We start from the raw sequence: 27,451 nt of genomic DNA, 5'->3' as shown, positions 1-27,451 counted from the left end.
TTCTGACTATTTCTTTTCTGCACCTGAATGCAAAATATCTTTAATTCTGCTTTCAGAGAATTAATGATTGGATGGACAGCCAAATTTAAAGTTACCACTGAAACAGGATACCTTATTCTAGTAACCATTAATTGAAAACTGCCAGTTCAGCCTTGGTTTTTTTTCAGTGGCATTTGACAGTGTGTGCCTTTTCTCTTTCCCTCCTCAATATCTGAGACTTACCTTGAATGATCTGCTAGCAGTGGATCTACATGACCCAAATATAGCTAAAACAGCTTATTTTCATTTATTCTTATTGCTTTCCTTCAGTACTCTAATCCTACTTTACAAGTAGCATTGTTTGTACAATCTGAAAAGCCCACTCTCTTCCCTTTACAGGCAGTATTTCATGCTGCCAGCAATCTAATTTAGTAAGGACAAAGGTGTAATTTCTCTTTTGAGAGAGAAAAATTGACTTCCACTGGCTGCACACAGCCATTTACATCTCCATGTTATTCCTTGAATGCATCCCTCGAAGGATCTACTCGCTATGGCGAGTCATTTTTTATCAGGTCGAGCTACTTTTAGGCCCCACGCGACCCTTCTGGCGAGTTGACAAAGAACAGATGTTCTGTTCAGTCAAAGTGAAAAAGACCCCTTTAAATCTTGTTCTTGTTACATTTGATTTGTGTTCAGAGACAGAGGTCAAAAGTCAGTTTGCCTTTTTTGATTCTGAATGCAGAGTTCCAGGATTTTGTAAGGTGACCTGTCTGGCCTACTGTAAAAAGTGTGAAATGAAAGGCTCTGTGGGATTTCCTAACACATAGCATTTAAATAACTAAGTCAACTGAACAAACATTTCAAATACAGGTCAGTTGCTATGAACCTTCAGTGTGATTAAAAAATATTTTAATAGAATGAAAATGAATAAGAACACTTTACTTGGCGATGAGCAAATTATGTTTCCTGAAACTCAGTTTTCACAGATACCACTAATACACTACATAGTTTTCTCAGTAAAGCTGCAAGTTAACGGGAAGGTTTGTGGCCATTTCTTGGAAATTTACTGTCTGCAAATGACAGTGTGCTACCACATCATGCTTTAGTTTTTTAAAAATGAGTGTTTAAGCATAAACTGGGAACTACTTCAGCCTTGATGGCAATGCTATTAGTAAACTAAGGCAAGTCACGAATCATGTGTACACTATGGGCCTGATTCTGACTTTGGCGGGCGGCGGAGGCCGCCCGCCAAAGTCCCGCCGACAAATGACCGCACCGCGGTCAAAAGACCGCGGCGGCCATTCTTACATTTCCGCTGGGCCGGCGGGCGCTCTCCAAAAGAGCGCCCGCCGGCCCAGCGGAAATGCCCCTGCAACGAGGATGCCGGCTCCGAATGGAGCCGGCGGAGTTGCAGGGGTGCGACGGGTGCAGTGGCACCCGTCGCGTATTTCAGTGTCTGCATTGCCCCGCGGCACCCCCTACCGCCATCCTGTTCCTGGTGGGAGACCCGCCAGGAACAGGATGGCGGTAGGGGGTGTCAGAATCCCCATGGCGGAGGAGCGCGCTCCGCCGCCATGGAGGATTCTTCCGAGCAGCGGAAAGTCGGCGGGAGACCGCCGACTTTCCGTTTCTGACCGCGGCTGAACCGCCGCGGTCAGAATGCTCGACGGAGCACCGCCAGCCTGTTGGCGGTGCTCCCGTGGTCGGTGACCCTGGCGGTCACCGACCGCCAGGGTCAGAATGACCCCCTACAGGGAGTGCAGAATTATTAGGCAAATGAGTATTTTGACCACATCATCCTCTTTATGCATGTTGTCTTACTCCAAGCTGTATAGGCTCGAAAGCCTACTACCAATTAAGCATATTAGGTGATGTGCATCTCTGTAATGAGAAGGGGTGTGGTCTAATGACATCAACACCCTATATCAGGTGTGCATAATTATTAGGCAACTTCCTTTCCTTTGGCAAAATGGGTCAAAAGAAGGACTTGACAGGCTCAGAAAAGTCAAAAATAGTGAGATATCTTGCAGAGGGATGCAGCACTCTTAAAATTGCAAAGCTTCTGAAGCGTGATCATCGAACAATCAAGCGTTTCATTCAAAATAGTCAACAGGGTCGCAAGAAGCGTGTGGAAAAACCAAGGCGCAAAATAACTGCCCATGAACTGAGAAAAGTCAAGCGTGCAGCTGCCACGATGCCACTTGCCACCAGTTTGGCCATATTTCAGAGCTGCAACATCACTGGAGTGCCCAAAAGCACAAGGTGTGCAATACTCAGAGACATGGCCAAGGTAAGAAAGGCTGAAAGACGACCACCACTGAACAAGACACACAAGCTGAAACGTCAAGACTGGGTCAAGAAATATCTCAAGACTGATTTTTCTAAGGTTTTATGGACTGATGAAATGAGAGTGAGTCTTGATGGGCCAGATGGATGGGCCGTGGCTGGATTGGTAAAGGGCAGAGAGCTCCAGTCCGACTCAGACGCCAGCAAGGTGGAGGTGGAGTACTGGTTTGGGCTGGTATCATCAAAGATGAGCTTGTGGGGCCTTTTCGGGTTGAGGATGGAGTCAAGCTCAACTCCCAGTCCTACTGCCAGTTCCTGGAAGACACCTTCTTCAAGCAGTGGTACAGGAAGAAGTCTGCATCCTTCAAGAAAAACATGATTTTCATGCAGGGCAATGCTCCATCACACGCGTCCAAGTACTCCACAGCGTGGCTGGCAAGAAAGGGTATAAAAGAAGGAAATCTAATGACATGGCCTCCTTGTTCACCTGATCTGAACCCCATTGAGAACCTGTGGTCCATCATCAAATGTGAGATTTACAAGGAGGGAAAACAGTACACCTCTCTGAACAGTGTCTGGGAGGCTGTGGTTGCTGCTGCACGCATTGTTGATGGTGAACAGATCAAAACACTGACAGAATCCATGGATGGCAGGCTTTTGAGTGTCCTTGCAAAGAAAGGTGGCTATATTGGTCACTGATTTGTTTTTGTTTTGTTTTTGAATGTCAGAAATGTATATTTGTGAATGTTGAGATGTTATATTGGTTTCACTGGTAATAATAAATAATTGAAATGGGTATATATTTTTTTTTTGTTAAGTTGCCTAATAATTATGCACAGTAATAGTCACCTGCACACACAGATATCCCCCTAACATAGCTAAAACTAAAAACAAACTAAAAACTACTTCCAAAAATATTCAGCTTTGATATTAATTAGTTTTTTGGGTTCATTGAGAACATGGTTGTTGTTCAATAATAAAATTAATCCTCAAAAATACAACTTGCCTAATAATTCTGCACTCCCTGTATATCTGGGCTAGATTTGTATTATACATGGAGCAAACATTTTTGTACAGCAGAAATGCTGAACTCACATATTTGAAGGTTCACTCGTGAGAATGCAGGAAAAGGAAAATATTTCCCTAGGATCATACAATGAGCCCTGTTTACGGGTCAAGTACACTACAATTAGTTTGAGTAGATTCAAGTTACTCAACCTACATGTCTAGTAACAATTTCATGATTTTGTGAGGGCTGGAAAGTCATATCCATTTTACCCATTAGACCAAAATAAAATGCCTATCGGGTCCAGAAATGGAAGAAGAATGGACATATTGGTGGTCATTGCAACCCTGGCGGTCGGTGTTAAAGCGGCGGTAAGACTGCCAACAGGCCGGCGGAAAAAAAATGGAATCACGACCGTGGCAGAAACCGCCAACAAAGACAGCCACTTTAACACTCCGACCGCCAAGGCGGTACAAACAAACACCGCGGCGGTAACCGCCAACAGACAGGCGGAGGACAATGTACCGCCCACAGTATCACAACATACCAATCCGCCACCTTTTCCGGGGCGGATTCACCGCGAACAAAAACACTGCGGAAACAGCACTTCGAAGGGAAAACGCTCACCTCTACACACCCCACGAGGAACCAGGACGCCATGGAACCAGAGCTTTACATTTTTCCTGCCCTTATCTTCTTGCTCCTCTACCAGGAGCACGAACGCCGGCGGTGAAGACCACGGTGAGTACTGCACCTACGACACAGGGGAGGGGGAGGGAAAAACCAGGGACACACACACGCAACACCCCCAGCCCCACCCTCACCCATGACAACACACACACACTAATACAGCATGATACATTACAGTTACACCCCCCAAACTCCCCTGGAAGAATGCAAAGACAAAAGGAAATGAGTGTAACCATTGTAATCTATTAAAATCCAGTACGCAAAAATATATATACACTATAAACAAATATATATACACCAAGAATAGTAGTCCAGGTATTGCTCCATTGAAGTCCGTAGAACACTGGGCCCACACTCAATACCCGAACATGACGGAGAGAACACTGCAGGGGCATCAGATAGTAATAAAACAGGCACCTCAGGGGGAAGGGAAAGGGGGCACCTCAGCCGGTTGAGTGCACGATTCCAAATCCACGAGGGGGCCCCATGTCCACTGTTCAATCCTGAGGAGTGCAAAGCCACAGTCTCACAAGTCTCTACAGTGGATGGTTTGCCCACTGTTCAATCCTGGGGAGTGCAAAGCCACAGTCTCACAAGTGGATAACAGTCTCCACTGGTTCTGGAGGGGGCTTTGTGCCCAGAGTGCTTCATCCTGCCAAGGACTGTGTGAGCGGATGTATCTCTCCACTGGTTCTGGAGGGGGCTTTGTACCCAGAGTGCTTCATCCTGCCAAGGACTGTGTGAGTGGATGTATCTCTCCACTGGTTCTGGAGGGGGCTTTGTGCCCAGAGTGCTTCATCCTGCCAAGGACTGAGGTAGTGGATGTATCTCTCCACTGGTTCTGGAGGGGGCTTTGTGCCCAGAGTGCTTCATCCTGCCAAGGACTGTGTGAGTGGATGTATCTCTCCACTGGTTCTGGAGGGGGCTTTGTGCCCAGAGTGCTTCATCCCGCCAAGGACTGAGGTAGTGGATGTATCTCTCCACTGGTTCTGGAGGGGGCTTTGTGCCCAGAGTGCTTCATCCTGCCAAGGACTGAGGTGGTGGATGTATCTCTCCACTGGTTCTGGAGGGGGCTTTGTGCCCAGAGTGCTTCATCCTGCCAAGGACTGTGTGAGTGGATGTATCTCTCCACTGGTTCTGGAGGGGGCTTTGTGCCCAGAGTTGTTTCATCCTGCCAATGACTGAGGTAGTGGATGTATCCCTCCATTGGTTCTGTAGGGGGCTTTGTGCCCAGAGTGCTTCATCCTGCCAAGGACTGTGTGAGTGGATGTATCTCTCCACTGGTTCTGGAAGGGGCTTGGTGCCCAGAGTGCTTTATCCTGCACGTGGCGGACTCAGTAGCGTCAGTGCCCTTGGCGCTCATGGGCCAGCGGTGCTTGTGGCTGCGGTGTCCTGTTCAGCGGTGCTTGTGGCGGCGGTGTCCTGTTCAGCGGTGCTTGTGGCGGCGGTGTCCTGTTCAGCGGTGCTTGTGGCGGCGGTGTCCTGTTCAGCGGTGCTTCTTGCGGCGGTGTCCTTGGCAGCGACTCAGCTGCAGGCGGTCCTGTCTGGGCCTGCGGGGCTGCTGCTGGCGGTCCTGTCTGGGCCTGCGGGGCTGCTGCTGGCGGTCCTGTCTGGGCCAGCGGGGCTGCTGCTGGCGGTCCTGTCTGGGCCAGCGGGGCTGATGGCGGTGGCCTCCTGGGTAGCGGGGCTGATGGCGGTCTTCTCCGCCGTGCTGCTCTTCCCAGACTTGCCGGGTTTCTTGTGCCCCTTCCCCACCTTGGAAGGTGTTGCAGCTGACTCCACACTCCCACCTGTACCCCTGGGAGCGGCTTTGGTGGCTGGAGTCTTCCCCCTCTCCCGCCGGGCACTGGCCAACTTTTGATGCTTGACAGGTGGGTGACTGTCCGTGCTGTGGCTCCTTGCCACACTGGCTGCCCTGCTGCCTGGTGCACTCCAGAATCCGGTGACTACTGGCACCACTGATCCCGCTGATGTCGTGGCTGAGGTGCTAGGTTGGGACCTGGAGAGTCGGACCCTAGGAGACTGACGGGGTGGGGGAGGTGAGGGAATGAGGTCAAGGGTGGACAGGAAAAGTTTCTTGGGAACACTGGGACGGGTAGCTGGAGGGGGTTTGGGAGTGGAGGAAGAGGTTGTGGTTGTAGGAGGTGTACTTTTGGTGACTTTGGGTGACGGTGCATGCGCTGGAGGCTGTCGTGAGGTGGATGGCTGTTGGGTGGGTGTGTGCCTGCGTTTGTGTACCTTCAGAGGTAGCGTCACAGACACACTGGGAGAGGACACAGGGGATGTGTGAATGGTAGTGGGGGTGGTGACTGCATGTGAGCGGGGTGTGGTGGTGTGTGTGCTGGTGATGGAAGTAGTGGCTGTAGATGTAGTGCATGCAGGTGTGAGTGGAGACGAGACTGGGAGGGAGGAGGGAGACGAGGAGGAGGGGGACACAGTGGAGGCAGTGGATGTTGGTGTGTCTGCATGTGTGTGATGCTTGCGTGAGTGCCTGTGGGATGTGTGGTGCTTATGTTTGCCTGAGCTTCCTTTGTGTGTTGAGGTGTGTGCATGCTGGTTTGAAGGTGTGCTTGGGGTAGGCTGAGGTACAGGGGTGTGGGTCTGGGTGGAGGAAGTTGGAGGGGGGATGCTAGAGACAGGGACAATGGCTGCCATCAGTGCTGAGGCTAGAGTCTGAAAAGCTCACTGAAGGGCTGCCTGATCAGAATGAATGCCCTCCAGGAATGCACTGGTTTGTTGCAACTGCCTCTCTATACCCTGGATGGCATTCAAAATGGTAGACTGCCCAACAGTGAGGGACCTGAGGAGGTCAATGGCCTCCTCCCTGAGGGCAGCAGGGGTGACTGGGGCAAGGCCTGAGGTGCCTGGAGCGAAGGTGATGCCCACCCTCCTGGGTGAGCTGGCACGGGGCAAAGGCTGAGGGGCTGCTGGGATGGCGGTGCTGGTAAGGGGGGTGACGGCTGTACCTGTAGATGCAGGGGGCACAGATGTGGCCGCCACCACAGAGGACGAGTCCGTTTCACTGGTGTCAGCTCCTGTCCCCGCCGTGGAGCTCCCATCGCCCTCTGTCCCACTGGTGAATTATGACTCTGTAGTGTCGCCCTCCAGGGCCATGTGGGATGCAGCTCCCTCCTGCTCCGGAGCCACTGCTCCTCCGCCTGATGATGCTAATGCACACAAGAAAAGGGAGAGCACAAAAAGGGGGTGGGACGACAGAAGAAAGACATGTTGAGTGCATGCATTTCCGCTACCATTGGCGGACACAAAAGACACAGAAGCCCCCTGCACTACGCCGCGCACTTGGGGTCCACTCTTCAATCCCTGGGACATGGCCTACAAGGCTATGGCCGGCATCTGCACACATGGATGTCACAGGAGCCTGACTAGGTGTAGTTGGCACTATACACAGGTGGGGTGGGGTGTCACAGGGTCTGCCAGAAGAAGGGGACCTAACTAGCACACTCGCCCTGGCCTAGGGAAACCCACAGCCCACCTCCCCCACCCAGACACCTCCACTGCGCGCTGAATCAGCAGAATGAGCGTGTACTCACCCCCTTGTTGCTGCTGTGATGCCCTCAAGCGCCCATCCAACTCCGGGTACGCCACCGCCAGGATCCTGAACATCAGGGGGGTCATGGTGCGACGGGCACCCCTCCCACGTTGGGAAGCCATCCCCAGCTGGGCCTCCGCCGTCTTCTTGCTCCAGCGGCGAATGTCCTCCCATCTCTTACAGCAGTGGGTGCTCCGTCTGTGATAGACCCCCAGGGTCCGGACGTCCTTGGCGATGGCACGCCAGATGTCCTTCTTCTGGTGGGCGCTGACCTAGATGAATTGTACAGGGGAAAAAGAAAAGTTATTACCAACTGCACCGTCACAGTCATTGGCCCCCTATCCTACCCTTGCCATGTGGCACATGCACTCACCGTCGTTTCATGCACGCCTCATTCTCCCCCCCCCATCTTTCATCCACCCCACTCCACACAGGCATAGCCCATACAGCATGCTCCCAGTGTACTTACCTGTTTGTCTGGAGGACCGTAGAGTAGCGTGTACTGGGGGAGGACCCCATCCACCCCCCAAGATTTCACAGATGTGGTTCCCACTGTGTGACATCTGCTTTGTTTCCTCATGGAGTAGAGCTGTGTGACATAGGTATGTTGACATTACAATTGAAAGAGCATTTTGTCACTGTAATTGCTAATACACTATTTCGAAATCACAGACAGACTCCAGATGGTTTTGTGCTTTAGGGTGTTTATTTAAGTGCTCAATATTGGAGGGTGCTGTAAAATGGTGAGGGGTGATGGTGGAGGAATGTCCATGGCAGAGTCCAGTCTATTAGTCTCACAGGTGCATTGCCCAAATGGGAATAGGAAGTGGAGCTGGAGCAGTTTGAGGATGGACAGGGTGACAAGGTGGGACAAAAGGGTGACTTTCAAGGCGGTCTCATTTCTTGGCGGGGGTCTTGGCATCATTCTCTGTCTTTGTCCTGGATCTCAGGGACCGTTTGCACAGGGGTTCTCTATCTGCAGGGGGTGGGATGCTGGTGTGGTGGTCCTGTGGCGGTGCCTCCTGTCCACTAGCGCCGGCGGAGGTGGTGGGCAGTTCATTGTCCAGGCTAGTGTCAGGGGCCCATTGTTGTGCCACAGTGTCCCTCCTGGTGTTGAGGAATTCCTTCAGCACCCCTACGATGGTGCCCAGGGTGGAATTGATGGATCTGAGTTCCTCCCTGAAGCCCAAATACTGTTCCTCCTGCAGCCGCTGGGTCTCCTGAAACTTGGCCAGTACCGTTGCCATCGTCTCCTGGGAATGGTGGTAGGCTCCAATGATGTTAGAGAGGGCCTTGTGGAGAGTGGGTTCCCAGGGCCTGTCCTCCCCGTCGCACAGCAGCCCTCCCAGTTCCCCTATGTTCGTGTGCCTCTGTCCCCTGAACGGTGTGCCCACTGCCACTGCCGCCAGGTCCCTGGTGTTGTTGGGGTGGTGGGTTAGCCTGGGTTCCCTCTAGTGGTGGACACACTGCTGATTGACGTGTCCTGGGGACAGAGGTATGGGCCCGCTGGGTGAGTGCTGTGCTGGTGTTTCCAGAGGGGAGGGGGGGAAGCTCTGTGGTGCCTGTGACTGTGTGAGGGGAACCGACTGTCCCGAGGTCCCAGATGGGCCGGGCTGGTCATCTAGATCCAGTTGGACAGAGCTGCTGTCATCACTGTGGGCCTCTTCTGTTGGTGGTGTGGACCCTCCTGTCCGGTGACGTTGGGTAGGGGTCCTGCAGGGGTATAAAAGGATGTTTATTGCATCTGTGTGTGCCATGGTGTGCAATGGGTGGGTGACCGTGTACCCCAGTGCTTGCATTCCTGTGTGGGACCTTGTTTGATGGTGGTTTAGGGGGGTGTATGGGTATGTGCAGTGGCCATGCTTTGGTGATGGATGTCCATGCTTTGTTGTTGCATGCAGGGCTTGGTGTTGGGATGTGTGGTTTGTGATATTGGGACATTTGTGAGGAGTTGGAGTGATGGGGGTGAGGGCGAGGGTGGGGGTATGTGATGGCATGCAGGTAGGATGGGGGATATAGTAGTAAAGCATTGCCTTACCAGAGTCCATTCCTCCATCTACTCCTGCGAGGCCCTCAGGATGCAGAATCCTCCTCCCATGTTGTTAGTTGTGGGGGAGGAGGTGGGGGTCCGCCGCCAGTCTGCTAAACCGCAAGGTGGTGTCTTGATACCACGGAACGCACCTTCCCCCGTAGCTCGTTCCACCTCTTCCTGATGTCATCCCTATTTCTTGGGTGCTGTCCCACTGCGTTGACCCTGTCCACGATTCTTCGCCATAGCTCCATCTTCCTAGCTATGTAGGTGTGCTGCACCTGTGATCCGAATAGCTGTGGCTCTACCCGGACGATTTCCTCCACCATGACCCTGAGCTCCTCCTCAGAGAACCTGGGGTGTCTTTGCAGTGTCATGGGGTGGTGTGGGTGGTGTGTGTTGTGATAAGTGGGGTGAGATTTAGTGGTGTTGTGTGAGATGCGTGGGTGATGGTATTGTGTGCCTGTGGATGCTTGGTTGTATTCAGTATTTTGGTCGTAAGGGTTTGTGGGTGATGTGGGTGTGTGTTTTATATTGTATTGGGTGTGTGGGAGTGGTGTGTGTATGTGTATCAGGTGTGTGTATTTTGATTTGTCCAATGTGGCTATGTTTTGTAATAGTGTGTGTATTTTGAGAGCAGCGGTGTGTACCGCCAATGGAATACCGCAGTTGAAAGACCGCCGCATGGATTCGTGGGTCGAGATAGTGAGGGTGTATTTCTGTTGGCGTGACAGTGGAGGTTTTGTTTTCGCCAGTTTATCACTGACCTTTGGTGTGGCGGACTTGTGTGGGTATCTCAATTTTGTCGGATTCCGAGCAGTGGGTCATAATGACCGTGGCGGAATTCCGCTGCCGCGGTGGTGTGTTGGCGGTCTTCTGCACAGTGGTAAGCGGCTTTTACCACCAATGTTGTAATGAGGGCCATTGTGATTTAAGGCTGCAAATGATAAACTCGTGAACATTACACTCTAATGGAGAAAAAAATTGACGTTGCCGAAGTGGGGGTGCCCTGGAGTAAATCAGCAGTGCTCCAGTCTTGCCAATCCCATGGTTCCTTTGTCTTTAGAAATCTGGGAAACACTTAGGTTTTCAACTCTGTATCTCAGTTACACTTTCAGAAACCTATGCTGTGACAGGACTGCTAGAATGTCAGAACACTGTGCCAGAAGCCTTTTTAGTCTCCTACCTATGGTGGGCCTTACATTGTATATTTTTCCTGCCCAGGGGCACTGGCAAGGTAGAAAAACAAATCTGTGGTGCACACATCATCTGTTAGCCCACTTCAGTCATTGTGCCACTTGCACTGTGAGTGATGGCATTTATCCTAATTAAATGTGCACATCCTCTTAAAAAGTACTGTAGAGTGCCAGTGCTAGTGGGTCAAGGCCTTACCAATGCTGTTTTCAATTCTTTAACATTTTTTAATGTATTTCTTTTAAAGTCAGCATTGTGTGCTTAAACAATGTATTTGTCTTCTGGTTACATTAATTGAACAAATAAGAATCAGATTTCCTTGTTTCACATATCAAAATTAAAAAGGGTTTCTATATAGTACACCTACCTGATAATAAGCACCCATACTGTTCTATTGCAGGAATGTTGTTGTAGTGTCTCCACAGCAACAGGCTTTCTTTTCTTTTTTCTTTTTCTGGCATATTCTTGCAATACAAATAACTATAGTGCCTGCTCCCCAGGGCTAAAACTATTAGCTTTGAAAATCCTTGTTCACTAAGGATTTATCATGCTTGTTCTCTGTCCGTAGTAAAGGTTGTGCCCCATCATTTTATTATACTGCATTTTGTTCTGTCAATTTGTATTTTGTTTGTATTAAATATATTAAGCCATGACATATTTGAGTTTGTATTGTAGAGAAATCAGCAAGAAGCTTGTGCTATTGAAAAGTCAAAAAATGATATCAAATTAGAGGCAATGGTTCAACAAACTGAAGTCTTTAAGTTTGTTCTCTATTTATATAGTGTGATGCAAGAAGATATTGTAGCCGTTGCTTTGTGTAATTTTATAATGCAATAAATGAATTGTCATACATGGCTCTTGCATATTTGACGTCTTTTACCTTCAGTGGATTATGGTGTTGATATACATTCCTGTAGAACAAGCTCTAAAGTCAACTAGAGCAAAGTATTTAAACAGGGGAAGGAATGCTGAGAAAGAAATGAGAGACGCTGTAGCACATGGCTTCACATAGGTTTAACAGGACATAGGGGCTCAATGATTCACCTCATGCTATTGACGACTATGCCCACTTTCCATCTCAAATATTGTCCAATAATGCATGACAACCATTCTTTCCTCAGTACACTTAAACATCCTCAGCCAGTGCTACTTGTTGTTACATTTAATCCCTCCAGCCTGTATAAATTCCTTTGAAAAAACTCCCACAGTTTCTTTAACTCTATACAGCACAGCCCACAAACCTGATTTAATTCCCCATTCCCCTGCTTTGTGTAGGTGTATGAGTTTATGTTTAGCATTATAACTGCAAATCAGCATAAAAAAAAGAATGGGAACTGTGATCCTGAGTACAAAGGGGACGTGGCCAGCAAGTGTGGGGGCAGGATCACAGAAGTGGCTAAAAGAACAAAATATTTTGTAAATATTTTATTGGCCTTTGACTTATAGGTAGCTGCGCGTAAAATATAATGCACACACCTCAACTGAACAATAAAACTCAAATTCATTTGTGGGAAAGGCATTTTTCTGGTAGGACAGTTCGGTTAGTTAAAGTGATCACTTCAGATAGCTGTGGGTGTACCTGGACTGTCACTAATCTGAATCTTGTTCAGTGCCCTATGTAATAGTGGTGTGTATTTAGAGTGATGAGAGGTCCACACCTGTAGCAAAAAGCGCAGTGAACAAAGTAAGTCATTTGTTTTAAACATGTATTACACACAGAATAAGATAGGTTGCAAAAATACTTTGCTTAACTATTTCCAGCACTTTCAAAGTCATGTGCTGATTTTAGATAGTCCATACCTTTTTATATGATTTATTTTAAAGGACATATTCCAGATTCTGTCAATCAATTACAATCTATACTGGCACTCAGTTAGCCTTCAGGTTTGGCAGTTAACCAATTGCACACATCTATATCTCTTTCAAGTAGCACTCACCCTAAGAAGAAGGCTTGTTTCTTCTTTAGCTTCCTCTCCTTTCACTTACCTCACAGTAAATGAGATCCTCCTCCCCTTTTAACCTGCGGTAAATCAACCATTCAGGAACAGTTGTTTAAAAAAAAAAAAAAAAAAAAAAAAAAAAAAGAGTAGGAGGAACTGCTTTGATCAAATAGATCAAGCTTGGGAATGTCGTTCTCCATTCCTCTGCCCACTTCGACCTCTGATCCAAACTGTTACCCAACAATGAACATCCATCGCTTTGACGGGGAAACATTAATTCAGTTTGCTCTATGCACCTCGATACGTACACAGAAGCAGAAGGTAAAGGGGCAATAGCATGTTGCAGGTTTTCCTAAAATGGGTAAATAAATACAATCAAGAAAACTTCTTTTGGCCACTGTACGTTTGAAAACGCATGCACTCCCAAAGAGTACAGGAACAAAAAATAAAATTAGTTTCCTGATATCAGCCTTGGAATGATACAAGACATCCATCAAAAGGATGGTAAAGAGGGTATGCTGAAGGGATTGGACTAACAAAAGAAGAGTAAGAAAGCCATTGAACAAGAAGCAAGCACACGAATGACTATAAGGCCAACTAATGGTAATCAAAGGGTACGCTTAAAGCTCACTGTAAAATTTGGGTAAGCTCACAATAGGTCTTTCGCAGCCAGGCATCTTGTGCTTTCTGGTAGGTTCATCCAAATTAGTCCATTCTTTAAGTATTAAAGATTTTACTTCTATGTTCTTAATCTTGTTGAAAAACCTGAAGAACCTTTCATCGGACACAATTTCGTTATAGAGCAGGTTATAGCTCTGAGATTTCCCTTGGCTTTAGGCTCCCTTCATTTAACTGCTCTCAGCTCACCCCAGCTAGCCTTTTGCTGCATGCCATCTGAGGTCTTTGACAGACCACTATTCGCATCAACCGACTTAAAGGGATCGGCATTACTAGGTTAGCGCTGGGTTCGTTTTCTTTTTTTCTCTCATCCAGACTCTATCTGTCTACCTTCCTCCTTCCTGGTCCAAGTGTCACCTTTAATATGTGGTGTGCCTATGCCTCAAGGGTCGGCTCTATCTAAAATTATTTTTTAATATATATATGTCCATCCTCTGGGAAGCTGATCCAGAGCTTTGGCTTTCAGTTAATGTCACATGCTGATGGCAACAAAAGTCTTCTTAAATCTTAAACTCAATTTTAGACTCTATACCTATTCGGAACTGCCTTCCTGCAGTCCTGGGCCGGAAGGCAGCCCGTTGTCTCAAGCTGAACAGATACAAGATGAAACGTTTTCTGGCTGGGGGCACCTCTTCCATCTGGAAGAAACCAACATTTCTAGCCTACTTTCGTTGGTGCTCTTCTGGCCCCTGCCAAGAAAGTAAAATACGTGGGCTTCTGGTTTGAAACTGAGCCTTCCCTGAATTGTGAGATACATAAAACATGCATACTGTGCTTTTCTCTTTTAAACGGAGACAAAAAACATTGTCTATTTCTTCCTCAGAAGAGATGGACTCTCCTAATAAACGTTATCGTACTGACTCACCTAGACTACGGAAACATCCACCACCTCAACCTCCCAGATTACCAAATTGCAAACCTGCAGGGAATTCAAAACATGGTTGTGTGACCAGCATTGGCCTCAGTTAAGTTTGATCATGTTTTGGATGCACGCCACACTCTCCCTTGACTACCAGTCAAAGATTATCCTGTGGGCTCTATAGAGCAACTGTCCCTTTGAGCTCTGAGAAATCTCTCCTGATCTAATGTTAAGAGGTTAAAAAGTGATGGTTATAGTTGGAGGGCAGGGTATTCACACAATTGCATGGAGCAACTCAATAGGAGGTAACTGCTTTATTTCATGTTAGGCCCTTAGGTTACAGGATAGCTCCTGTCTAGGCTTTATCCTCCTGTCAGCTGACAGGCTTCATTCAGCACACACACACACCCTCCCCCCAACAGTCTGAACATCATCACATTCTCAAAGCTCTCTACACTCAATATTCAGCAGCATGCCCATTCAGCCGATAAACATTGTGTTGCTACATCATTCCCTTTCCTTACACAAAACAGCTCAGTCATGCCACATCGCTACACCTATCCCTCCTTCTAATCTAAAGGGTAGATCTGGGCTGTACAAATAAATAAATAAATAAATAAATAAATAAAAATAATAACTTTTTCAATGTGTGGCGCCTCCCCTTCAACGTGTTGGCAATACATGCATGCTGGTGGAAGACAAATCATTCTCCTTTTGTTTAGGACTATTATTGCAAGATTGGCAATTAGCACCATTTAACACACTCAGCATGAGTCATCATTGCAGTGGGCGCCATTCTTGCAATCCAGAGGAAGTACTGTTCCATGTCTTTTTACGTTTATGTAATTATTTGCAGTATGTTCTACCATTGAAGCATATGTTTGATGTTGGCAGGCATGGTTTTGAGCCTACAGTGTTCAGCTTGCAGGTGTATAAATCCTGCAAAGATACTTCCTTCCCCTCCTGATCTGTGGAACCCTGATAAGCAATGAGATTTGGAGTGTTACAGTTGGTGGCTAGGTCGATAATGATTAAAAAGATAACCCATCTTTCAAATGTATTGTCTGATGTCTAACAAGAGTTCCTTTTCGACTGAAGCTTTTGCCACAAATATTACACTGAAAAGGTTTCTCTCCTGTATGTATGTTATGGTGCTGAGTAAGAACCTCCTTTAGTCTAAAGCTTTTTCCACATATAGGACACTGATAAGGCCTCTCTCCAGTATGTATTTTTTGGTGTCTTATAAACACTTGCTTGTGATGGAAACTTTTCCCACATGTAGTACAATGATACGGTCGATCCCGCATGCGTGTTCTCTCACATGGATTTTCAGACATTGCAGAAAGGTTCTCCTCATGCCCGAGATATGTGTTGGCTTCTTTTTCTTTATATGCATGCTGGTGTTCAACTTGACTTTCATTCAGGTAGATCTCGTTCTGACTTGCAGGACTTGTATACGTTCTCCAACCTTCCAGTGCTTTTGACTCACATGGAATAATGTTTACATTTCTCATAGACCTCTCACTGTCGCTGGAGTTAGCTGATTTATGTTGGTTCTGAGATACCATGGAATCGGCTAATTGACAGAAACCGGTTTGATGTTTTGTTTGCTCATCTCTTGTTTCTTGATCATTTACTGGCTGGACTTTGCCCATAGCTAGTGCACTCACAGCAAAGCTGTGGACCTCCTTTGATTTGACCTTTCCTGTGGAAGATTTGCTTACTGTTGGCTTTAGATGACATGTGACCAAATGTCCAGTTTTCTTTTTTACGTCCATGCTTCCATCTGTTGAATCATAATAAAATATATGTTATTAGCTTTTTACACATGCAACTGTGACTGAAACTGTAAATTAAGCCAACAAACCTTTAGGATTACCAGGATTATAATGTTCTGTATGGTTACAAAAAAAAAAGAGCGGTTTTACTCTCCAGACAGAGAGAGCCTGGCAGAATTTTGGAGATCATGTTGATAAGCATCACATTATAAAATTACCAAGTATTAGTGTAAATCAGACAACTGAAAATACAGAATGCCTGGCAAAGCAATCTCTCTATATCACTCATTAGGCAGGTTATCATATCACCTGGGAAACAAACTAAAAATGAGGACAAATGGGATAGGATTATAGGAAAAATAAATATTTTGCACTTAAATTGAACTGTCATCACACCCAATATGCCTCAGCCCTGCATCTCCTACGATTGTAATATGGACAGTATAATTGCAAAGTCTGAAAGAGACATACACATATTATAGTCTTCAGGAGGCCCCTGCAAGGTACATAGAGACCCCTGGCTGACACACTCAGTCAGAAGCTCCAAGGCCACGGACCCCTCTGGCTGTGCACTGTTCGCAGGTGCATGACTGTGAGCTGCTGAGGGGGCCCCCTGGAGCTTGGGGGCCACCCTGCACCGTGGGGACTATTGTTATGCCACTGATTGTCTGGGCAAATGAATAGATTCCACCATACTCATCTTTACTATGAGCAGCTAAGGTCCCCAACCCCTAGTCACATCGATCAAACTTTTTTTTTTTTTACACAACTCATCATATGATTATGTTTCCTAATTCTTAAACGATGTTCAGTTTGGCAGTGACTTGGAGTTTACTTTGACCAAACCCAAACCAGAACTATGATCATTGCAGAAAAGTGACTTCCTACAAATTACAAAAGTGCTTCACAGACTTGAGCTGCAAAACACTTATTAGAACTAAGTAGAATAAGGTATCAAGCAACACAATTCAAACCAATGTAAATTAAACAAAAAAATATTATATTATCTGCAGGTCATAAGGCACAAACACAGACAAAACAACAGGGGTGGCTCCTCCATTAGGACAGAGGAGTGTCGGCTCCCCTCCAGCAGTGGCAGCTGCAAAACCTTTACGAGAAAACAATAACAAACTGAGTTTATTATCGTTTTCTAGTTAAGAGGCGGGCCACAGGAGTGACGAACAGTGAGGGGCAGTGCACAGCACTCCCCCTCACTGTGCATGTATGTTTAGCCAGCCGTCTCGGGCCGGCCAAACACACATGCGCAGTAGGCTCTCTCCATCCCAGCAACACAGTTGCTCGGCTGGAGAGAGCATGCACAGGCTCCCAGTCTGCCTGGGAGCACCCTGGCTGGGTTCTCCCAGCCAATCCTAACTCTGCTCTGAGCAGCGTCACGAATGGCCGCAGGGCTGGCTGGTAGCCTGTGCCTGCAACAACAAGGCAGAGGAGCAGAGCGACACGCTGTGTTCAGGTAAGTCTTTTTTGTTTTTTAAAAATAATGTAATGTTTATTACCCCCTTCCATGCGCCGCCCAGCCCCTTTTGCGCCCTGCAACTACAAAACAAACATCAAAAAATGCATAACAGGAACAGTACTACTTGTAGTTCATTGTCCAAATAGGCAATAAAACCTAATTTTAATTGGCATGCAGCAGGGACAAGCTAGAGAATGCCAGCACATAGGTCCCAAGTCTAAATTCTTTGCACAATCTCCATCTTTCAGAAGAACTTGGTAAGCACGTGATTGTGCACATTAAGACAAGAAAAATCCCTTTTACACAATGCATCTATAAAATAGGTGTCCTTGCTACATCCTGTGACTGAAATAAAGGGCAATGGCGCAAGACTCCCAGATTGCTAATAACATGAGGTAACAATCGGATATACAATGTTCATCAAGAGACATTACTGCTTTGGGTGCATTAATGATGCAATGCATTGCGACAATAATAAGCGCCTTAAAGCATGTTTCCTAACATCACTGATAACTGCTAATATGTTGGTTTCATACATATGTATGTTTTTGAAGCTGTGCAGAAGCAGAGGCCCTGTCACTCTGCACCTTCCTTTGATGTATTCAGTCCCAACACTGACTTAAGATATGATACAATGTCATGCACCTTTAAGTGTTTTAGTTGATGTCACTGCTATCTTGGGCTACACAGTCACTATGATCACCTTTGGTGGTCCACATACATATGCTATGTACTGCAACTGCAGTCTATATGTATATATAATGAAACTGAAAATAAACGTGACTGAATAAAACATGTTATTTGCAGCAAGTCCAGTAATAAACAGATTCAGTCTCCACCTACTACACAGCAAATATAAAAACCTACTGTGGGTGTCAAAGGTGAGGTGTCATGATTCTAAATAATCAAACCCCTAAAATGCACTGCTCATATTAAGGGCCTATGCAATGATATTATAGTCCTGGGTTGCTTAAATGCTTGTGTTTTTAACATTGGAACCTGAAAAAACAACATTGATATAAACCATTTATGCAGAGAGTAATATGCTATTTATTACCCTTTTTGAAGAGGGAGTAGCATTGTAACTTGAGACTTTGCTTCTCACAAGTCATGGTCCCTCACCACGTTCAATACCAGTAAACAATATCACTCCACACCTCTGGACATATACTATATAAAACACATATGGACCAATTATATATTTTATTTAAAACAACTTTACTAATAGAAACCCATCCACACATTTATCACTATAGTGCAATGATCTAACCCCATGGTCTGGTAAGTACAGAGAATTTTACAAGAGAAAAACATTGTTTATTGCTTAAAATGTTTCATGCTACAATGACCTAGCACAGGTAAACAACTCCATTAGTAGTCATAAGGCCTGTTTACTGTGATGTTACCCCAGTGCACAAACTTAACCCCTTGCACCTGTTTTTTTAAAACAAATACATGTGAAATAAATACATTTGCATAAACACTATTCAGGCAGATGTGCAGAGTGTAATATGCTATTTTTTGCAATTGTTGAGTGTGGAGTGTTGGAGGTGGGGTCACAACCACTCGAGGTTTCACCTCTTGTGAGTCACTGGCCCTTCCTGCACTCAACCATGTTAAAAACTAGCATATTACACTCTGTGCAGGAGCACACAACCTCTCAAAATGGATCACTACCTGTGCAGACACACTAGCCCCCCTCAGAAAACACATTGCCACCCGCAACATCAAGAACGCCCCATGGTTTACCCCTGAACTCCAAGACTCTAAGCGCAAATGCCGCCAAGTGGAGAAAATATGGCGACAAGAACCCTCTACAACCAACTTCTCCACCCTCAAAGCCACCATTCGCACCCATCACCAACTCATACGCACCACCAAAAGAGATCACTACAAGACACGCCTTGACAACAACTCTCAAAACAGCAAAGAACTCTTCACCATCATAAATGAACTAGCCAAACACAAAGCCAGCAGCATAGACCCCTCACACACACAGCCCCTATGTGATGCCCTCTCTAACTACTTCCACCCCAAAATCCTGGAGATCCACAACAGCTTCATACCACACACACCCACCACAAACACCCCTCACTCACCCAACCCAACCCCCACTCATGTCCCCCAGCACACTCACCACCTGGGCCCCCACCACACATGAAGAAACCAAAAAAAACATGAACTCCATCCACTCCGGATCCCCCTCCGACCCCTGTCCACATCCCATCTACAACAAAGCCAGCCCAACCATCGCCCCCATACTCCGCGACATAATCAACACCTCTTTCGACTCCGCCACCTACCCAGACCCCTGGAAGCATGCAGAAAACACTGCTCTCCTAAAAAAAAAAAAAAAAAGCCGACCCAGAGACCCTCTCCAACTATCGCCCCATCTCCCTTCTCCCTTTCCCCGCCAAGGTTGCTGAGAAACTAGTCAACGCCCGCCTATCCCACTTCCTCGAAGAAAACAACACTCTTGACCCCTCACAATCCGGTTTCCGCAAGAACCACAGCACGGAAACCGCCCTCATCGCATGCACTGACGACATCAGGACCAAAATCGACAAAGGCAAGACCGTTGCCCTCATCCTCCTAGACCTCTCCGCAGCCTTTGACACTGTCTGCCACCACACACTCCGCACACGCCTCCACAACATAGGAAATCGCCACAAAGCCTTAGACTGGCTTGCCTCCTTCCTCACCGACCGGACCCAGAGAGTCCGCCTTCCTCCTTTCCACTCCACTGCTACCAAGATCATCTGAGGAGTCCCCCAAGGGTCATCCCTCAGCCCCACTCTGTTCAACATTTACATGATCCCCCTAGCCAACATCCTCCGATCACACAGAATCATTATCCTCTCCTACGCAGATGACACCCAACTCACCCTCTCCCTCACCCACAACCCCACCACCGCCATAACCAACCTACACGCTGCTCTTCTCGATACCGCCAACTGGATGTCAAATAACCACCTCAAGCTTAACTCCAACAAAACTGAGATCATCATCTTCGGCCCCAACAAAACCATATGGGATGACTCCTGGTGGCCCACCGCCCTAGTCCCCGCACCCACCCCGCAAACCACGCACGCACGCAACCTAGGCATCATCCTGGACCCCTCCCTCTCCATGACACAGCAAATCAATGCTCTAACCACCTCCTGCTTTCACACACTCCGCCCTCTAAAAAAATCCTTCAAATGGATTCCCCCAGAGACCAGGAAGACAGTCACCCATGCACTCATCAGCAGCAGACTAGACTACGGTAACGCCCTCTACGCCGGCACCACACTCAAACTCAAACGCAAACTCCAGAGAATCCAGAACACAGCTGCACGACTCGTTCTTGGCCTCCCCCGCCACGAACGAATCTCAGCACACCTCAAATCCCTTCACTGGCTCCCCATAGACAAGAGAATCACATTCAAGATCCTCATCCACGCACATCCCTCCACAACACCGGCCCAACCTACCTCAACGACAGAGTGAACTTACACACTCCCACCTGTAACCTCCGGTCAGCCGACCTCGCCCCAGCCACAGTCCCCCGCATCCAACGCACCACCACAGGAGACAGATCCTTCTCCTACCTCGCCCCCAAAACCTGGAACTCCCTCCCCACCAACCTCCGCAAAACCAAAGACATCCTGCTCTTCAGAAAGAACCTCAAGACATGGTTGTTTGAACAGTGACCCTCCCTGCCCCCCCCCCCCACCTTAACCCCTCCCCAGCGCCTTGAGACCCTCAAGGGTGAGTAGCGCGCTCTATAAAAAAAAATTCTTGATTGATTGATAGTGCATCAGCATGTATGCTGTGTACAAAAAGAGTACGCGAGAGAGGGACAGAAAAGGGATTAATCAGAGTAAATTGTAGTGTAGTATGTATTGTTTGAACTCTGTACAAGTGCAGGCAATGGACTATATAGTTTCTCAATAGGGTACTCTGTGACTTAGAGAATGAAAAGTGGTGATGGACATTAAAACACTGGTCAGTCTTATCAATGAAACAATAAAGAAACATTTGTAGTGTTCCTGAAACATTTATAATGTACCTGTACATGAAACAATTATAATGCACCTGAAACATTTGTAATGTACCTGAGCTGAGATTAGTGCCTTCTCTTCCATCTGCAGCAACGTGATCAACATCACTTATTTCGGAATCAACATCAAACACATTAATTCCTGTAGGACAAAATCATATTGTTTAGCAACTTTGGTTGTATTTGAAACTCACCTTTGCCTAAGTATAATATCCTTTTTTTGCTTATGGCAGGAGTAACGTGCTCAAGAATTACAGCACTTATTCCATTCTTCACCAGCTTCTGAAGCAGGTTGCTAAACGTCCTATTCTTAAAACAGAGAGTGCCTGGAATGCTAGTATGTGAACAATTAACCAATTAAATGTTCCCCTTTTCTCAGAGGCGTAAGAGATTTGAAAACTTAAAGATATCCTTGAGGTTGTATGGGGGCATTGTGTAGCATTGGTTTGTCTTGGCAAAATCATGGACAGTGAAGCCACGTTAAAAATTGAGGACGATTATACCCCAGACCTGAACTAGTTTTTGTTTCCTGATATTAGTTTGAGCAGTAGAGGGACAGAAACAGATGTTGTTCTGTAGTAGTTTTAGCAGAGACTCACTGATACTCACCTCGGTAGTCCACATACTCAGTATCGTTTTCTTCTTTAATGATGAATGAAACAATTGGTGTGCTGGGCTTATATTCTGTAGGGAAGGAAAAAACTATTATAATGGCCTGACAGTACATTTGGTCTGTCTCAATTACACAAAATATAGAATATATGAGTTGACAGTGAAAAAACGATGTTTTTCACAGAGAGGTTCAGAGTTACATCAGCTAGACAAGGAGTGCACAGCTTGAGGTGTCTTGGATGTCAAACCGAGCCCCAAGGTGAAAAAGCTAACCAACATACTCAAATTTGCCCATCGATAATTTAATGTAATGTATTCCCCTCCCCCTCAATCAGCTGCCCCTGCTTCCCACACCTGCACGGCAGTACAGCAGTAAAGCTGGAGCTGTACAGAACATTGCCTCACCTGCCTCAGCTCACTTTCCCATGATACACTTGGTGTGCCACCACCCACCCACCTTCTCTTGCCATCCCTTTCTCACTCAAATTAAGAAAATAATACCCGGCGTTCAGCCACCTAGCTCATCACCATCCAAATTAACCTGCTCCTGCCTGTTCCGAAAATAAATAATACTTAGCCTCCTGCCACCTACTCTAACCAAAGTCTGCATATACCCTCCTTCCCCACCCAAATTGGAAATAATACGTCTGCCTGCCAACCCACCTCTCCACTCTCTATACCTTCGCTCCTCGTCCCTGCCCAAAGCAAGCTCTCAGTTGAGAGTGGAGATGCAGAGCCATGCTGACAGAAGCTCTGGGAGAACTGCTCCCCCGGTGCAGCATGTTTTTCGGTTTCAGTCTGAGTTAGGAGATCCATGGTAAAAGGGAATGCGGTGGTTGGTACAGGTGGCATGCCACCCATCTTCTACCCGCTCATGTGTGTCTGTGGAGACCGGGGAGAGACAGATAAAGGCAGGTACATCCACCAGCTGCCATTCACCACCTTGCTCAAGTCTCCAAAAACCCACGTGACGTGGGGGAATACGGGTGAGTCAGGTGCTTCCACCAGTGATGCAACAACAGTGGAAAAAAGTTTTGTTACCCTGCGATGCTATGTCATGGCAGTGAATAACCAGATTTTAATTTGGTTATTCATGCTGCACCACATATAAAATGTGTATCTTGGTTTGAGTGGGGGAATGTGTGGTGCAGAAGGTTCTTTGGATGTTCATGGATGAATTGTGAATGTTGGGAGGCCAGTTGGTGTTGAGACGCTGTTGGAGTTGGAGAGAGCTGTGGATAAAGCCTGTATTGAGGAATAAACATACTTAACCTGAGAACCTGCGTCCTGCACTTGTTTGTAGTTACCTTATTTTGGCAGCAAGGGAAACTTTTATTTGGATACGTTTATAGGCTTTAATGCAGCATCATATTTCAGTTAGAGACTTTCATTTGGAATTCTCTGCTTTGTTACTGACATTGGGATTCTTCCTGTCAAGTGTCTGCCTCGACTGAGGGCACTCAGTTGTGTTTATGGACTTTAACATTTATGAACTTTATTGCTTACCTTGGACAAGTTGTCAGTTACCAGTGCGGATTCAACAGACTGTGGCGGTGTCTTGAGCCACACTCTCGAAACCTGTTCCTATTGCATGCTGTGTCCTTCAGGTCTGTTGAGTCAGCAGTTGTCAGTGGGAATTCAACAGCTTGGGGCACTGTCTCGAGGCACATTTTCGAGGCGCATTCTCAAGGTCTGTTCCTATTACAAGAGGTCTCCTGGAGGCTAGTTCGTCTAAGATCGACAAACGGTGACGCAAGAGCACTCACGTTCTCCCTAAATTTTTTACATCAACAGGAAGTGCAGCGTCTGCCATTTTTTGAGACGCGCACCAGCCTGTCGGTGAGTGGTACACTGGTTTATCTCTGCAAGTTGAAGATTTGTAGCACCCGTCATCTTTAGACATGCTGCATCTTACAGACGCCCATCAGCCTTACAGTGAGAGAAATACTAAACATGCTTTAGCCACATATTAACTTGTCACAGTGGGAGCTACTGCGGATTGTACTCTTTTAAAGTATGGTGATCTGCACAACTTGTTACAAACTTGTTAAGGTGATTTTCTCACCTTAGTTGAGATCATTCGATCATCCAGACAGTTATACTACACCAGTGATTTGCACACCATGCTTGTTAACGGTGCAGACAAGTTTGTTATGGTGATGTGCACACTAACTTTGGCGATTCAGTCAAAAGGAGGTCACTCGTATTCGCAGTGACATTTCACCAGTGATTCGCACACCTTGTTTTACTGCTGCACACCTTGTTCTACTGTTGCACACCTTATAACATTACTTAAAGCAAATTGCACATCTGAATTTTAGTTTTGGGAGTCAGGAGATGGTATTTACATAACTTTTACTTTTATTATTTGGTGTTTGTGTATCGTAATGCAAAACATTTCTCAGACTAAATTTTTCTTGTCTTCTCCTGGAGAGCCATTAATTAAATGAGAAAAGTGAAATAATGTAATTTTTAGATATGCAAGGGTTTGTGGGCCTAGTTTGAGTGCGGAAAGAAGATCTTCTCCTTTGTTACATTGTGTAGGACCTGAAGGTCTAGACAGTTTTGATCAGCTCCCAGAGCTGACTCCTGAGGTGAGTGAGGGATTAAATGAACATGATAATTGCTTGAAGAAATTAGATATACATTTTCTCCACAAAGTGTTGTCTATTCTCAAGTGCTCTCATTTCGGAAAACGTATGCAAGCTGAAGGAGAGACTGTGGAAGAGTATATCACTGTGTTGAGAAAATTAGAGTCAACATGTAAATTTGGTCAATCGCTGGATAAACATTTGAGGGACCAATTTATGCTTGGTTGCAATAATGAGAAAGTGAGGGAGGAATTGTGGTACCATGATGATCCATCTCTTACAGAAATGATCAGTTTAGCGGAAAGATTTGATCATAGTTTGGTGTGTTGAGGTGATAAAGAAATATGACATATGTATCTGAAGGTGCAGTAAGTGGAGCCTTGTCAGCTGTAAACAAAAGGGAGTCGAATGAGAAATTTAATAACATTCCAGGTAAAAGTGATAAAAACGAGAGGAGCACTAAAAGTCAAAGTCAAAATAAATCTAAACAATTTGTCGTGGGATCATTTTAGGCCCTTGCTTGGGTACACATATTTTAGCTGAGCTTATGTCTGTGGCCTATGCCCTTTTAATCAGATACATGCTCTGTTTTCATTTATTCACTTTAGCTCAGCCTGCTTTTCAATGGGGATGCTTTATTTTCCTAATCGGCTGTAATTTTGCGAAAGCGTTGTTATTATTTTCTGTGCAAGACATTTCATAGTGTACTTCTGTCCAAGGCCGACAAGAACAGTACATGATAATTGATCTAGTATTGTCGCCACAAGAGTGTGCAGACAGCCCAACACTTAGACACATGATCATGTCAGGCCTGTTTCACAAAACTCAAATATGTTTTATCATAAAAACATCATACAGGCCGAAGAAAGTTAGAGAAGTCATTTTGTCCAGGATATCCATCCATGCTGTATGCCATTCCATTGCTGACCTCAGCCTTGTCTCTACAACCAGCCAATGAGACTGCAGGTAGACCCATGTTCTCAGGTAATGGGGGTGAGTGCTCCTTCCATGGACTAAGTATGGGCAGATTGGGCTATCACCACTAAGCTCTCGCTAGAAGTTAGGTGTTGGGTAGGATTCTATGCAAGTTTATTCCAATATGCTTGGGTTGTTTATTTCTTTTCACTGATCGTGACAATTCTAATTGTGCTATGTCTTATCTTTCTAACAATTGCAGCTCATATATTTTATCGTAGATTGCAGTCTTTTCAATAAATACATTGAAAACTATCCTGCATCTCTTCCTTTTGCTGTGTGTGTGTGTAAGTGAATATGTTATTTGATTTAAGGGCAAAACTTGAAGGAATTGGAGATAAGGTATAATAATATAAACCTGATGTTAGACCAACAGGGTATGGAGGTGAACACAAAGTTGATAGGATATTTTCAAGGTATGGTAGAGTATTTGGGAAGACCGACTGTGGGGAAAAAGTATGGGGCTGCAAAAGCAGATGCTGTGATAAGTTGGTTTCACCACATGATATGGGAGTCATGTTGGATACCAATTCAGATCCACATATTAGACTGAGAGATGATGTGAATGTCAACATAGTGAAAACTCTGGATGGGAAAACTACGGTGAGTTAAATTGGTTCTGCGAAGAGTTTCCAGAAGTGTTTAGTTAGCCTCTTGGTTGTTTGAAAGGATATGTACATAAAATTAAAATAAGGGAGGGCTCTATACCAGTCAGTAAGGTAAGGAAGGTTCCATTCAAGAGCAGAGAGGCAGTGCTTAAAGAATTAGATTAGAATAGGATGGTGTAATAGAGAAGATTGAGGGTATGGAGTAGTTGTCATAGCAAAGAAACAAAATGGAGACATTCGCTTATGCGTGGATCTCAGAGGGTTCAACAGAGCAGAGATTGTTGATAGGTTTCCCATTCCTGGTATTAAAGATTTGGTTAGTATGCTGGGAAATGCAAGATTGTTTTCCACTTTATATTTAGCTTCAGCATATCACCAAATAAGGTTGCAATAAGACTCCATGGCCTTGACTGCTTTTGTTACGTTTAATGGAACTTACAGGTTCAGAAGGATGCCATTTGGCTTAGTGTCAGTGGCATCTGTTATCCAGAAGGCCATGTAGAGTATGTTTGGAGGGCTAACTGGAGTGAAGGTGTATCAAGATGACATTTTGATTTTTGGATACCACAGGGAGGAACATGATGACATAGTTTGTGCAGTACTGGAGAACTTACACAACAGGGGTTTAACCGTTAAGGTGGAAAAATGCAAGTTCATCAATCAGATTGATTTTCTGGGACATACATTGACTGATGATGAATTAGAACCCGAGTTGGAGTTATTGCAAACTATTTATGAGATGGCTGTACCCCAGAATAAAGAAGTTGGCTTCTTTTCCAGGATTAATGGAATGTTATAGTAAATTTGTGAGGACATTTTCAAAGAAAAACATTTTGTTGCAAAGCTGATAAAAAAGGAATGTTCAATTTAAGTGGACAAAGATTGTGATCAAGAGTTTGCATGAAGAAAGAATTGCAAAGTTTAAAAAATTTTAAATTTATTTTCTTGATCATGAAAACATAATTTGTGCGTATGCTAGAGTAAAAGGTTTAGAGGTGACATTTATTCAAAGGCTTGGAGGAGTGGAGAGAATGGTTACTTTTATTTCACATGCTCTGAGACCAGCAGCGAGTAGGTATTCAGTGATAAAGCAGAAAGCTCTTGCCATTGTTTGAACTGTAAGAAAATTGAAGAGTTTTCCATGGGTAGAAACTTTACTA

At 45.8% G+C, this 27,451-nt stretch overlaps 1 protein-coding gene across 6 annotated transcripts in view; it reads right to left on the bottom strand.

Moving 5' to 3' along the window:
* LOC138300140 (zinc finger protein interacting with ribonucleoprotein K-like) overlaps nt 1-27,451 on the bottom strand; it is an 81,969-nt gene that overhangs the window by 22,141 nt on the left and 32,377 nt on the right. For 2 of the 6 annotated variants that reach the window (XM_069239077.1, XM_069239078.1), the window contains 3 exons: nt 22,115-22,189; nt 21,561-21,647; nt 14,924-15,997 (listed from right to left, as the gene is read on the bottom strand). In XM_069239077.1, the coding sequence (XP_069095178.1) occupies nt 15,243-15,997; nt 21,561-21,647; nt 22,115-22,189 (917 nt within the window). In that variant the 3' untranslated portion in view covers nt 14,924-15,242. Of the gene's footprint in view, nt 1-14,923; nt 15,998-21,560; nt 21,648-22,114; nt 22,190-27,451 lie in introns of those variants that run through there. The other 4 variants (XM_069239082.1, XM_069239083.1, XM_069239079.1 and 1 more) reach the window with 3 other exon arrangements.

Source organism: Pleurodeles waltl, chromosome 6 (genome assembly GCF_031143425.1).
Source record: "Pleurodeles waltl isolate 20211129_DDA chromosome 6, aPleWal1.hap1.20221129, whole genome shotgun sequence".
Taxonomy (NCBI): domain Eukaryota; kingdom Metazoa; phylum Chordata; class Amphibia; order Caudata; family Salamandridae; genus Pleurodeles; species Pleurodeles waltl.
This window is presented reverse-complemented; position numbering and strand designations above follow the sequence as displayed.